Source organism: Chiloscyllium plagiosum, chromosome 31 (assembly GCF_004010195.1).
Source record: "Chiloscyllium plagiosum isolate BGI_BamShark_2017 chromosome 31, ASM401019v2, whole genome shotgun sequence".
Taxonomy (NCBI): Eukaryota; Metazoa; Chordata; class Chondrichthyes; order Orectolobiformes; family Hemiscylliidae; genus Chiloscyllium; species Chiloscyllium plagiosum.
In genome coordinates, this window is record NC_057740.1 from 42,412,932 (window position 1) to 42,426,941 (window position 14,010).

Below are 14,010 nucleotides of genomic sequence, written 5' to 3' on the forward strand. Positions count from 1 at the left end.
GACACAAAAATAACCAAGACAACATTAATGAAGACCGAGATGGTGCTCCCTGGGCCCTGGCTGATATTTATCTCCCAACCAACAGCACTAAAAAAGCAAATTTCAACTTCACAGGTCATAGAATTCCTACAGTGTGGAAACAGGCCCTTCGGCCACCAAGTCTACACCAACTCTCTAAAAAAAAAGAGTAACCCACCCAGACCCATTCCCCCGTCCTATATTTACCCCTGACCAATTCACCTAACCTACACATCCTGAACATTATGGGCAAATTTAGCCTGGCCAATCCTTCCTAACCCTGCACATTTTTGGATTGTGGGAGGAAACTGCAGCACCTGGAGGAAACCCACTGGGAGAATGTGCAAACTCCACACAGTCACCCGAGATTTGTGATACAGCTGCTTGTGGGATATTGCTGTGTACAAATTGGCTGCCGCACTTGTGACGATACATCGAAACCACTTCAGGGTGTCTGCAAAACCCTCTCAGAAAATGCTAAGAAAGTGCAAGATTTTCTTTCAGAATGGCAATTTTAACCTTGTATTGGGTCCATTTCCCTCTCCCATAAACAATCAAATTCTGAAATACTCCATCATATCTTGGCTGAAACTCATCAATATTTCTGAACATTCTTCCCAGACAGAGGGTCAGCATGCATTACCTTCTCATGTTATTTTATCCCCAGGGGTAGCCATCGCTGAGTTTATTCCCCACTGCCAGTTTCCCTGGATCATCTATAACTACGACAGTCCCTGTGGTAACTGGTTCTTCGAGCTTTTTGTAGACCGTGGAACAATTAACAGCTCATGTAGGCTGGAAATGTGTACCCCAGTGAGGGTCAATGTGTGGGGATATCATTGGCCACATTGAGCGCTTGCCTTTTTGCCTCATTGTTTCCCTTAAATTTACCATATCTTCTTTCATATGATTTCTCAACTCCACTTTGGGACCCGTAGCCCAGTGAGAGTCAGTATGTGTAGACGCTGTGTACCCCAGTGATAGCCAGCACCTTCTGGAAGGTGTAAAGGGGCTAGAATGTGAGAGTGGAAAATGGTAAGTTAATAATTCATGTCGAGTGTATCAATGGTGGGAGATGTAACATTTTTACATAAATCTTGAGCTGTCTTTAACCTGCACATATAATTTCCAACGTGCATATAAACAACATAACAGTTTGATTAAAGTTGCCAGATGGCCAACAGTGTAGAGAGGAAAACAGTAAATTGTATTTACATCACAGTTTGGACCTGCTTAACATAGCAGGGTTCTTCAGTGGAACATTAACATTCAAAGCTTGATACTGAACCAAAAATGGACGTACTGGGTTAGGCAACCAGAGCTCAATCAAACAGATATGTCTCTCCTTAAAACCTAACATGTCATTGGACAAATATAAAGGATTCTATATTCTAAACTAACCACATGCATACTCATAAATCTGCTGAATAAACACTGACTCTGTACAGTTACACAGTGAGTGGCCCTTATCCTGTGGAATAAACACTGACTCTGGACAGATACACAGTGAGTGACCCTTACCCTGTTGAATAAACACTAACTCTGTACAGTTACACAGTGAACGACCCTTACCCTGCTGAATAAACACTGACTCTGTACAGTTACACAGCGAGTGACCCTTACCCTGTTGAATAGACACTGACTCTGTACAGTTACACAGTGAGTGACCCTTACCCTGCTGAATAAACACTGACTCTGTACGGTTACACAGTGAGTGACCCTTACCCTGCGGAATAAACACTGACTCTGTACAGTTACACAGTGAGTGACCATTGCCCTGTTGAATAAACACTAACTCTGTACAGTTATACAGCGAGTGACCCTTATCCTGCTGAATAAACTCTGACTCTGTATGGTTACACAGTGAGTGACCCTTACCCTACTGAATAAACACTGACTGTACAGTTACACAGTGAGCGAGTCTTACCCTAGTGAAAAAACACTGACTCTGTACAGTTACACAGAGAGTGACTGTTACCATGAAAACACACTGACTGTGCAGTACAAAATACAATGAAAAAGCAGAGACTGAGATTATAGAGTTGACCTAGTTTCCTTGGTCACCTGCCCTATCAACAACATGTCACAGCTTGATCTCACCTCATTGCTCCCCTTGATCAGGACAATCCAAAAACTGGATTTAAATTAATCACATAAACAAACCTGAATATCGAAGAACTGAAATGAGGGTTCTATAATGTAATTAATGTGGATAGCAGGGTTTAGTATTGTGACCAGAGACGAAAAAAATTGCAGATGCTAGAATTCAAAGTAGACAGGCTGGAAGAACACAGCCAGCCAGGCAGCATCAGGAGGGACAGGCAGGAGGCTGGAGGAACACAGCCAGCCAGGCAGCATCAGGAGGTGGAGAAGTCAACATTTCAGGTGTAACCCTTCTTCAGGATTGTCAACTTCTCCACCTCCTGATGCTGCCTGGCTTGCTGTGTTCCTCCAGCCTCCTGCCTGTCCCCCCTGATGCTGCCTGGCTTGCTGTGTTCCTCCAGTCTCCTGCCTGTCCCCCCTGATGTTGCCTGGCTTGCTGTGTTCTTCCAGTCTCCTGCCTGTCCCCCCTGTCTACTTCAGTATTATGGTCAGCCTGCTTACAATCAAGGCACACAGACACATCACACAGACACACCAGAAATACACGGAGAATCCCATAGAAACACACACACACACTCGTTTCTGTCTGAACTGATATTTGCCTCCAAAAGGTAGAGAACCACTTTCCAACAATGAATGACATTAACATGGTACTCACATAATCGTGAAAGGCCTTGGCTTCACTTGAGTGCTCACAGGTTTCCCTTCTGTCAGGTGCTGCACAGTAGAGATCCCAAAATACACTACAGAAAGAGACACAGATAGTGACTAAACTCTTCTGCAGCCATAACTCTTTAATTACATTGGCAAATAGGAAAAGTCCGACACCCATTCAAACAAAGCAAAACCTATCCTTCCTCCACATAATTTAACCCCAATCCAAGTGATGAAGGGCTTAAGCCCAAAATGTCAACTCTCCTGCTCCTTGGATGCTGCCTGGTCTGCTGCGTTTTCCAGCACCACACTTTTCCAAAACATGCCTTCCATTACAGCTCAGCCACCACCTCTGACTGATATCTAAAGGTTACAGAGACAAAAAAAATGAGATGCTGGACTCCAAAATAGACAGACAGGAGGCTGGAAGAATACGGCAAGCCAGGCAGCATCAGAAGGTGGAGAAGTCGATGTTTCAGGTATAACCCTTCTTCAGTCTTCTCCACCTCCTAATTCTGCCTGGCTTGCTGATATCTAAAGGTGACATACGGACAGCTGCCAGTGCTCAATCCCAATTCCATTCCTCATCCCAGATTTACAGGATTCTCATCCAATCATAAACTCAACATAATTCTCAGATTCCAGCATCCAAACAATCCCAGCCTCACTCTGGATGACAGCCCTGCAACCTGAACCACATTCTGACCTCAGTTAAATCTGAGAACACAAAACCTGGCATTTGATCAGGATGCAAATCCGAGCCCATTACCCACTCCATGGGAACAGGAACCTATTAACCACTCCACGGGAACAGGAGCCCATTACCCACTCCACGGGAACAGGGGCCCATTACCCACTCCAGGGGAACAGGAGCCCATTACCCACTCCACGGGAACAGGAGCCCATTACCCACTCCAGGGGAAGAGGAGCCCATTACCCACTCCACGGGAACAGGAGCCCATTACCCACTCCACGGGAACAGGAACCCATTAACCACTCCAGGGGAACAGGAGCCCATTACCCACTCCGCGGGAACAGGAGCCCATTACCCACTCCACGGGAACAGGAGCCCATTACCCACTCCGCGGGAACAGGAGCCCATTACCCACTCCAGGGGAACAGGAGCCCATTACCCACTCCATGGGAACAGGAGCCCATTACCCGCTCCAGAGGAACAGGAGCCCATTACCCACTCCAGGGGAACAGGAGCCCATTACCCACTCCATGGGAAGAGGAGCCCATTACCCACTCCGCGGGAACAGGAGCCCATTACCCACTCCATGGGAAATGGAGCCCATTACCCACTCCGCGGGAACAGGAGCCCATTACCCACTCCACGGGAACAGGAGCCCATTACCCACTGCGCGGGAACAGGAGCCCATTACCCACTCCGCGGGAACACGAGCCCATTACCCACTCCGCGGGAACAGGAGCATATTACCCACTCCACGGGAACAGGAGCCCATTACACACACCGCGGGAACAGGGACACATTACTCACTCCGTGGGAACAGGAGCCCATTAACCACTCCGTGGGAACAGGTGCCCATTACCCACTCCACGGGAACAGGAGCCCATTACCCACACCACGGGAACACGAGCCCATTACCCACTCCGCGGGAACAGGAGCCCATTACCCACTCCGCGGGAACAGGAACACATTACCCACTCCGCGGGAACAGGAGCCCATTACCCACTCCAGGGGAACAGGAACCCACTACCCACTCCGCAGGAACAGGAGCCCATTACCCACTCCGCGGGAACAGGGACCCATTACCACTCCGTGGGAACAGGAACCCATTACTCACTCCGCGGGAACAGGAGCCCATTACCCACTCCAGGGTAACAGGATCCAATTACCTACTCCAGGGGAACAGGAACCCATTACCCACTCCGCGGGAACAGGAACCCATTACCCACTCCGTGGGAACAGGAACCCATTACCCACTCCACGGGAACAGGAACCCATTACCCACTCCATGGGAAGAGGAACCCATTACCCACTCCAGGGGAACAGGAACCCATTACCCACTCCGCGGGAACAGGAACCCATTACCCACTCCGCGGGAACAGGAGCCCATTACCCACTCCATGGGAAGAGGAACCCATTACCCACTCCGCGGGAACAGGAGTCCATTACCCACTCCGCGGGAACAGGAGCCCATTACCGACTCCAAGGGAAGAGGAACCCATTACCCACTCCAGCGGAACAGGAGCCCATTACCCACTCTGCGGGAACATGGATCCATTACCCACTCCTGGGGAACAGGAGCCCAGTACCCACTCCAGGGGAACAGGAACCCATTACCCACTCCGCGGGAACAGGAGCCCATTACCCACTCCACGGGAACAGGAGCCCATTACCCACTCCAGCGGAACAGGAGCCCATTACCCACTCTGCGGGAACATGGATCCATTACCCACTCCACGGGAACAGGAGCCCATTACCCACTCCAGCGGAACAGGAGCCCATTACCCACTCTGCGGGAACATGGACCCATTACCCACGCTGCGGGAACAGGAGCCCATTACCCACTCCACGGGAACAGGAGCCCATTACCCACTCCATGGGAACAGGAATCCATTACCCACTCCGCGGGAACAGGAGCCCATTACCCACTCTGCGGGAACTGGAGCCCATTACCCACTCTGCGGGAACAGGAGCCCATTACCCACTCTGCGGGAACAGGATCCCATTACCCACTCCGCGGGAACAGGAGCCCATTACCCACTCCACGGGTACAGGAACCCATTACCCATTCCACGGGAACAGGAGCCCATTAACCACTCCGCGGGAACAGCAGCCCATTACCCACTCCGCGGGAACAGGAACCCATTACCCACACTGCGGGAACAGGAGCCCATTACCCACTCCGCGGGAACAGGAGCCCATTACCCACTCCAGGGGAAGAGGAGCCAATTACCCACTCCGCGGGAACAGGAGCCCATTACCCACTCTGCGGGAACAGGAGCCCATTACCCACTCCATGGGAACAGGAGCCAATTACCCACTCCAGGGGAACAGGAGCCCATTACCCACTCCAGGGGAACAGGAGCCCATTACCCACTCCAGGAGAACAGGTGCCCATTACCTACTCCGTGGGAACAGGAGCCCATTACCCACTCCACGGGAACAGGAGCCCATTACCCACTCCTGGGGAACAGGAGCCCAGTACCCACTCCAGGGGAACAGGAACCCATTACCCACTCCGCGGGAACAGGAGCCCATTACCCACTCCGCGGGAACAGGAGCCCATTACCCACTCCGCGGGAACAGGAGCCCATTACCCAGCCATCAGAACAGGAGTCCATTACCCACTCCGCGGGAACAGGAACCCATTACCCACTCCGCGGGAACAGGGACCCAATTCCCACTCCGCGGGAACAGGAGCCCATTACCCACTCTGCGGGAACAGCAGCCCATTACCCACTCCGCGGGAACAGGAGCCCATTACCACTCAAGGAGAACAGGTGCCCATTGCCCACTCCGCGGGAACAGTAGCCCATTACCCAGCCATCAGAACAGGAGTCCATTACCCACTCCGCGGGAACAGGAACCCATTACCCACTCCGCGGGAACAGGGACCCATTACCCACTCTGCGGGAACAGGAGCCCATTACCCACTCCCGGAGAACAGGTGCCCATTACCCACTCCGCGGGAACAGGAGCCCATTACCCACTCCAGGGGAACAGGAGCCCATTCCCCACTCCGCGGGAACAGGAGCCCATTACCCATTCCGCGGGAACAGTAGCCCATTACCCAGCCATCAGAACAGGAGTCCATTACCCACTCCGCGGGAACAGGAACACATTACCCACTCCTTGGGAACAGGGACCCATTACCCACTCCATGGGAACAGGAGCCCATTACCTACTCCAGGAGAACAGGTGCCCATTACCCACTCCGCGGGAACAGGAGCCCATTACCCACTCCACGGGAACAGGAGCCCATTACCCACTCCAGGGGAACAGGAACCCATTACCCACTCCGCGGGAACAGGAACCCATTACCCACTCCGTGGGAACAGGTGCCCTGTCCCACTCCGCGGGAACAGGAGCCCATTACCCACTCCACGGGAACAGGAGCCCGTTACCCACTCTGCGGAAACAGGAGCCCATTACTCACTCCACGGGAACAGGAGCCCATTACCCACTCCAGCGGAACAGGAGCCCATTACCCACTCTGCGGGAACATGGATCCATTACCCACTCCACGGGAACAGGAGCCCATTACCCACTCCAGCGGAACAGGAGCCCATTACCCACTCCACGGGAACAGGAGCCCATTACCCACTCCATGGGAACAGGAATCCATTACCCACTACACGGGAACAGGAGCCCATTACCCACTCTGCGGGAACTGGAGCCCATTACCCACTCCAGGGGAACAGGATCCCATTACCCACTCCGTGGGAACAGGAGCCCATTACCCACTCCACGGGTACAGGAACCCATTACCCACTCCACGGGAACAGGAGCCCATTAACCACTCCACGGGAACAGCAGCCCATTACCCACTCCGCGGGAACAGGAGCCCATTACCCACTCCATAGGAACAGGAACCCATTACCCACTCCACGGGAACAGGAGCCCATTACCCACTCCGCGGGAACAGGAGCCCATTACCCACTCCATAGGAACAGGAACCCATTACCCACTCCATAGGAAGAGGAACCCATTACCCACTTCAGGGGAACAGGAACCCATTACCCACTTCAGGGGAACAGGAGCCCATTACCCACTCCGCGGGAACAGGGATTGAGAATCCAGCTCCATGGAATTGCTCACAGCTTTCCGACTATAAACTCCAATATCCAATTTGCTAGGGTTTAATGTAACAGTGCACAGCATCAAGCAACCTCATCACTCACTCAGCATCGAACCCAATCCTGTGTCTGGGAGCAGGAGCATGTTCACCTGGAGCCTGAAGGTTAATCCAGCATCATTTTACCCATTCCACTTTCAATCATCAACACTGAACGTGAATATCTCCTGACCAATCAGACATCATCATGGAAAATCTTGTGACACAGAGAGAGTTTGGGGAAGTTGGGACTGTTCTCCTTGGAGCAGAGCAAGTTAAAAGAAAATTGAATGGAACTGTTTAAAATCACACGGGGTTTTGGTGGGTGTTAAAAAGGAGAAACTGTTTCCAGTGACCAGAGGGACACAGATTAATGTTGACTGAGGCGATAAATGAGAGGATTTTTGAATGCAGTGAGCCATTGTGATCTGGAATGTACCATTTCAAAGGCGCAACAGAAGTAGATTTCAGAGTAGCATTTGAAACCCTGAGTACTGAAATGAGGCAGTGTTGAAGGCTATTCCAATTCTTCCCGCTCCACCTGCTCTCTCCCCACAGCTCTGCAAACCTCCTCTCCTTCAGATACTTTCCAACTTATCAACTCGAAATGAAAAATGCAGAAAATGGTGTAAGAGCTGGGACTGACCAGATAAATCTTACCTGCTTTGTCCCAAAGCTTCTCCACGTCTCTCCTGAAATCAATACCTCATACAGGGGGCAGTGACAGAGAACAGTCCCACCTCCCCCCGGTTAGTGAACACAAAACATGTTGCAAATCACAGCGGGTCAGGCAGCATCCATGGAGGGAGGGGAAGCTAACAGCTCTTAACACCATCAGGGCTGGTGATGGCTTGTGCCTTGGCAGGATGGTCAAGGGCTGAGAACAGCCTCATGACTAACGTTATTATCCACCTGACGGACAGCAGCTCATCCAGGGAATGGGGACAGGAACTCTGCTTCCATCCCAGTGCTGCCCAATCCTGGGAGGTGGAGGCCCAGGAAGTCACTTACGTGCGTGTGTGGGTGAGGGGAGAATGGAAAAGCAAAACAGCTGAGGATGGAACCTGGAGACATTCTTGGGGAATCCTTAAAGCTGCAGACCACCCACTCCACATGGAAACCCTGCAGATCCCAGATGTAAAGAGGGCTCCATTAAAAAGACCCAAGTAGCCCAGAGAGAGGGAGGGAGAGAGATTAAGAGGGGAACAGTCCCCTTTACCATCTGGAATGGCATTTCCTTTGTTCGAGGAGCTAGTCTCCTGGAAAACATCAAACACTTCAGACCGAAACTATGCAGACAATACAAAGAGACAGCCCCTACCACCACCAAGAGTGCAGGAAGCCGGGGGGTTCGCCCAGACTGATGTTTTTTTCCCAACGAATCTGAAAATCAGGAGAGGGAGAGGGATCAGGTTGGCGGAGGGAAAGGAGGTACAGACAAGCCAAACAAATGTCAACGTTTGGGAACTTCAAAAGCAAGAGAGAGAGGAGAAATTCTTACCTCAGACAAAAATGTCTGCGCGGATTTCTGAGCCCCCACATGCAGCAGGTATTCGTAAACATAGAGCGCTAGCCTGCAGAGATCACAGACAGAGACTGACTCAACACGGCCCAACACGCTCAAAGTTTCCCTCCTGCACAATTACACTTTTATTAATCTGACAATGATTGGTCCAGCTGTTGCAGCGAGGCCACAACACACACATGAAATATCTTGTACAGGAACAAAACATTGTCCGGAGCTCCTCTCCCCCTTTCCCAGGGACAGAAAACCGGGGACATTCTCACTAAATTCAATCGAAGGATTTTACTTATTCGTTGTTAAAATTTAAACTTGTAAAACTACAGGAAGGAAATCACTTTTTGAAAACACACCCTTTTGTCACTAAGTATTTTAATGTTATTTTGTTTTTAAAAAAAGAAAAAAATTAAGAAAACTTTACAGGAAAATCTCTCTGTCCGTTCCGTTAAAGCCTCTCACTGTCCCCAGCCCCCGTTCCCGCACACTGGGGGCTTGGTCTGAATTCTTGCAAAAGCCAGAAATGTTCCTTATCCTTTCTCAGCGCCACCCCGTTGTCCTTCTGTCTCGCTGCCACTTACTTTTCCCTTGCCTGAGCGTCCGAGGGGATGGTACATCCTTTGCCCTTGTTGTACATAGCCGCTGTGTGCCTCCTCCAGCTGAAACACACACCTGTCAAAGGCAACAACCACTCGCCATCTCCATAGCTACATCTGAGCAAAGCTCCCAGACCATTGGGCACCAAGCAGCTACATTTACCGAGGGGGAACTTGAAACCGAACGAGCTCCACTGCCAGTATACCCCCAACCCCAGGCGTGTGTATATGGTGTTATTGTAGCTTTAATGGATTACAGGCTCCCTCTACCGGGAGAAACACACAGTGCTTTTGTTTTGAAAGCGAGCCCTGCATTTCGATAGCGCCTCAGTACGTCCCGTTCTTTCCACACTGGAACCAGGGACTGTCCTTCCAGAATAAAGGGGACCCACGTTGAAATCGGAGCTGGGAAAGAGTGTGCGTTGACATGGAATCAACACAAAAACGCATGAAGTTCTGAAGCCACCCAGCCCTCAGTATTCCGGCGTGGTTTCTTCACAAAGTGTCACACTGCCCTCGAAACGTTAGCTCTCTCTCTCTCTCCCTCTCGGCAGATGTTGTTAGACCTACTGAATTCCTCCAGCACGTTCTGTTTTTAATTCAGATTCCCAGCCTCCCCCGGATTTTGTTTTCATCTGAATGTCTGGGAGTCTCTCCCCGGGGAGGTTAGGTCACTGGGACTGGGAGTTCGAAATATCACCGATTGGGGGCGAGGGGGGGGGGGGCAAAAAATAAGTTGAAGCCTGGAACAGGTCAGACGCGAACGTACCGAATGGCGGTGAAAGTGAGGACTGCAGATGCTGGAGATTAGAGTCGAACAGGAGAATTGATTCGGGACTCCTGTCTGAATCGTCGCTTTGTCCTGCTCCTCGGATGCTGCCTGACCGGCTGTGCTTTTCCAGCACCACACTCTCTACAGAATGGCGGGTCAGGCTCGATAGACCGAATGGCCTCCTCCAGTTCTTATTCCTGACTGTCACGTGTCCCATGATGTGGGGGAGCCGGTGTTGGACTGGGGTGGTCAAAGTCAGAGGTCACACAACACCAGGTTACAGACCAACAGGTTTAATTGAAATCCCAAGCTTTGGGGGCGCTGCTCCTTCATCAGGTGCAGTGAGAGGGAAGGGCACACAGACAGGAACCCACTCAAGCCGCCATCTAAATTCTGTGTCTGTGTGACCTTCCCTCTCACTGCACCTGACGAAGGGGTAGCGCCCCGAAAGCTTGGGATTTCAATTAAACCTGTTGGACTGTAACCAGGTGTCCAGTGACTTCTGACACATGTCCCACTGGGGTGTTGTTTGAAATGTAGCCATTCCTGTAGGAAACACAGCAGCGAGACTTCAGCATGGCGGCCCCACACGGCCAATACAATCAGTAATGTTCATCTGTTAGCTGCATAATGTCGATTCCAGAATAAGGGATGATCTCGGTATTAGGCAGAACTGTGAGACTTTTACATTAAAAAGTGGCAGTGGGACTATTCGTACCTGCCGGAGAGGGGTAACTATTCCCACATCCCGTGGTAAAGGCAACACTTTCTGACAGAGCAGAACATTTTCTGCACTCACATCTCTGCACTGGGAGGGTCAGCCTGGGTAATGCATCCGGAGTCCTGGTGTAAGATTTAAACACACAGTCTCCCAAAATGTCCCCCACTCACCCACAGCCCTCAGGTGGAGATACCCCCCATCCCCACCCATCGGAAAAGGATCATCTACCCGCGCGGCCCAGTTACAGGAAAGTGAGGGGGCTCTGAAATCTCAAACACCACATCCCCTTCCACCCCCACCCCCACCCCCAAACCCGTTGCCAGACCAGGAGACAGTTTAGACAAATGCGAGGTGCTGCATCTTGGAAAGGCAAAGCAGGGCAGGACTTAATGGTAAGGCCCTGGAAGTGTTGCTGAACAAAGAGACCTTGGACTGCAGGTTCATAGGATAGGATAGTGAGGAAGATGTTTCAGAGTATTGGTCAGAGTATTGGGTACGTGGTCGTATGGACTGTACAGGACATTGGTTAAGCCACTTTCAGAACTGACTCGGTCTTGGTCTCCCTGTTTTTGGAGAGATGCAGTGAGACTTACAGAGTCATAGAGTCATACAGCACGGAAACAGACCCCTCTCAGTCCAACCAAGAGTCCAGACCCTTAGAGTCCAATCTTGACACTGATCTCCAGCATCTGCACTACCCACTCTGCCTTCAGTCCAACCAGTCAAAGTGAACATAATCCCAAACTGAAGGAGTCACACCTGCCTGCTCCTGGGCCATGTCCTTCCAAAGATTCCCTGTTCATGTACTTACTCGAATATCTGTAAATGTTGGAACTCAGCCCATATCCACCACTTCCTTAGGAAGTCCATTCCACACTCAAACCACCCGTTGGACGGTGTGAGCTATAGGGAGAGGCTGAACAGGCTGGGGCTGTTTTCCCTGGAGCATCGAAGGCTGAGGGATGACCTTATTAAGGTTTATAAATTCACGAGGGGCATGGATAGGATAAATAGACAAGGTCTTTTCTCAGGGGTGGGGGAATCCAGAACTAGACGACATAGGTTTGGGGTGAGAGGGACCCAAGGGGCAGCTTTTTCACACCGAGGATGGTGCTTGTATGGAATGAGCTGCCAGAGGAAGTAGTTGACAGGCAGGAGGCTGGAAGAACACAGCAAGCCAGGCAGCATCAGGAGGTGGAGAAGTCGACATTTCGGGTGTAACCCTTCCTCAGGACTGTCAACATCTCCACCTCCTGATGCTGCCTGCCTTGCTGTGTTCCTCCAGCCTCCTGCCTGTCCCCCCTGATGCTGCCTGCCTTGCTGTGTTCCTCCAGCTTCCTGCCTGTCAACTTTGAATTCCTGCATCTGCAGTTTTTTTCTCTCCAGAGGAAGTGGTGGAGGCTGGTACAATTACAACATTTCAAAGGTTATCTAGATGGGTATATGAATGGGAAGGGATGTGGGCCAAGTGCTGACAAATGAGACTAGATTAATTTAGGACATTTGGTCAGCATGGATGAGTTGGACCAAATGTTTCCGTGCTGTTCGGCTCTGTGCCTCGGACAATGGTTAGCAAACACAGGGGCTGGCGGCTGTGAGTAACTGCGGTTTGATTAGCACACAATTTCACATTTATTTAAAGTGAGAGAATATTAGTGTGGATTATTAAAGGATAAATATCGCCCAGCTTCTGCGTAGAGCCGCCTTCCTCCTTTGGAAAGTGACGGTAGGATTTGTCACATCTTTTTCAGAGGCAGATGAGCCTCGCCTCATTGTCGTCTGCTACAATAGCGTTTCCTTACAGCTGATACTTTGAGTCAGAAACTTAGACTGTGTTCTGACGAATGAGAGTGCGCACCACAGATAGAGAGAGATTTACTGCAAAGGTCAGAACTGATCAGAGGGCTTTCTTCACACTGTGATTAATGTGAGAGTCAGAGAGATCTGATGGTCCACCTCCACTGTTACCGCTCGGGGTCTGGGGGTGGGGGGAGGTGGTGTGGGGGTGCAAAACACTGAATCAAATGGGAATTGTTTGCAGAGGAAGACTCTGAAATAAGTAGAACAATGTACCCCAGGCCCACTCAGGTTAAATACACTACAGTATAGTGAGGCGAAAGCCAGGATCTGCAGTAATTCATCAGTGAGCCCCTGTAACATGATTGGCCAGGCTGCAGGGTGTGAGGGTGAGAGGGCAAACTCCGCACGAAGCCTTCCTGAGAAACCACCTGATGAAGGAGCGTCGCTCCGAAAGCTAGTGCTTCCAAATAAACCTGCTGGACTATAACCTGGTGTTGTGAGATACGGCCAGGTTAATGTCAGCGGAAATGACACGGCAATGGGAATAGAACATAGAACATATACCAAGTATCCGACCATTAGCCCAGTACCCCATCTTTTTGTTATTCTGGGAATGATGCCTCCCAGTGCCAAATAACCCAAAGGCACTATTAGAGGTGATGGTGGGACAGAGAGAGGAGCGATGGTGATGGGAGTGATGGTGAGAGAGGGGGGTAATGGTGATGGTGTGATAGTGAGAGGGGGTAATGGTGATGATGCCTCCCAGTGCCAAATAACCCAAAGGCACTATTAGAGGTGATGGTGGGACAGAGAGAGGAGCGATGGTGATGGGAGTGATGGTGAGAGAGGGGGGTAATGGTGATGGTGTGATAGTGAGAGGGGGTAATGGTGATGGTGTGATAGTGAGAGGGGGGGTAATGGTGATGGGGTGATAGTGAGAGGGGGGTAATAGTGATGGTGTGATAATGAGAGAGGGGGGTAATGGTGATGGGGTGATAGTTAGAGAGGGTGTAATGGTGATG

General features: G+C 50.9%; 1 protein-coding gene across 6 annotated transcripts in view; it reads right to left on the reverse strand.

The window, feature by feature from the left end:
• Positions 1-10,666, reverse strand: part of LOC122565494 (single-stranded DNA-binding protein 3-like) — a 124,602-nt gene extending 113,936 nt beyond the window's left edge. The window contains exons 1-4 of one of the 6 annotated variants that reach the window (XM_043721527.1): positions 9,681-10,134; positions 9,082-9,154; positions 8,902-8,963; positions 2,780-2,864 (exon numbers count right to left, since the gene is read on the reverse strand). In XM_043721527.1, coding sequence (XP_043577462.1) covers positions 2,780-2,864; positions 8,902-8,963; positions 9,082-9,154; positions 9,681-9,736 — 276 coding nt within the window. In that variant the 5' untranslated portion in view covers positions 9,737-10,134. The other 5 variants (XM_043721525.1, XM_043721526.1, XM_043721529.1 and 2 more) reach the window with 5 other exon arrangements.
• Between the last annotated feature and the right edge of the window lie 3,344 nt (positions 10,667-14,010).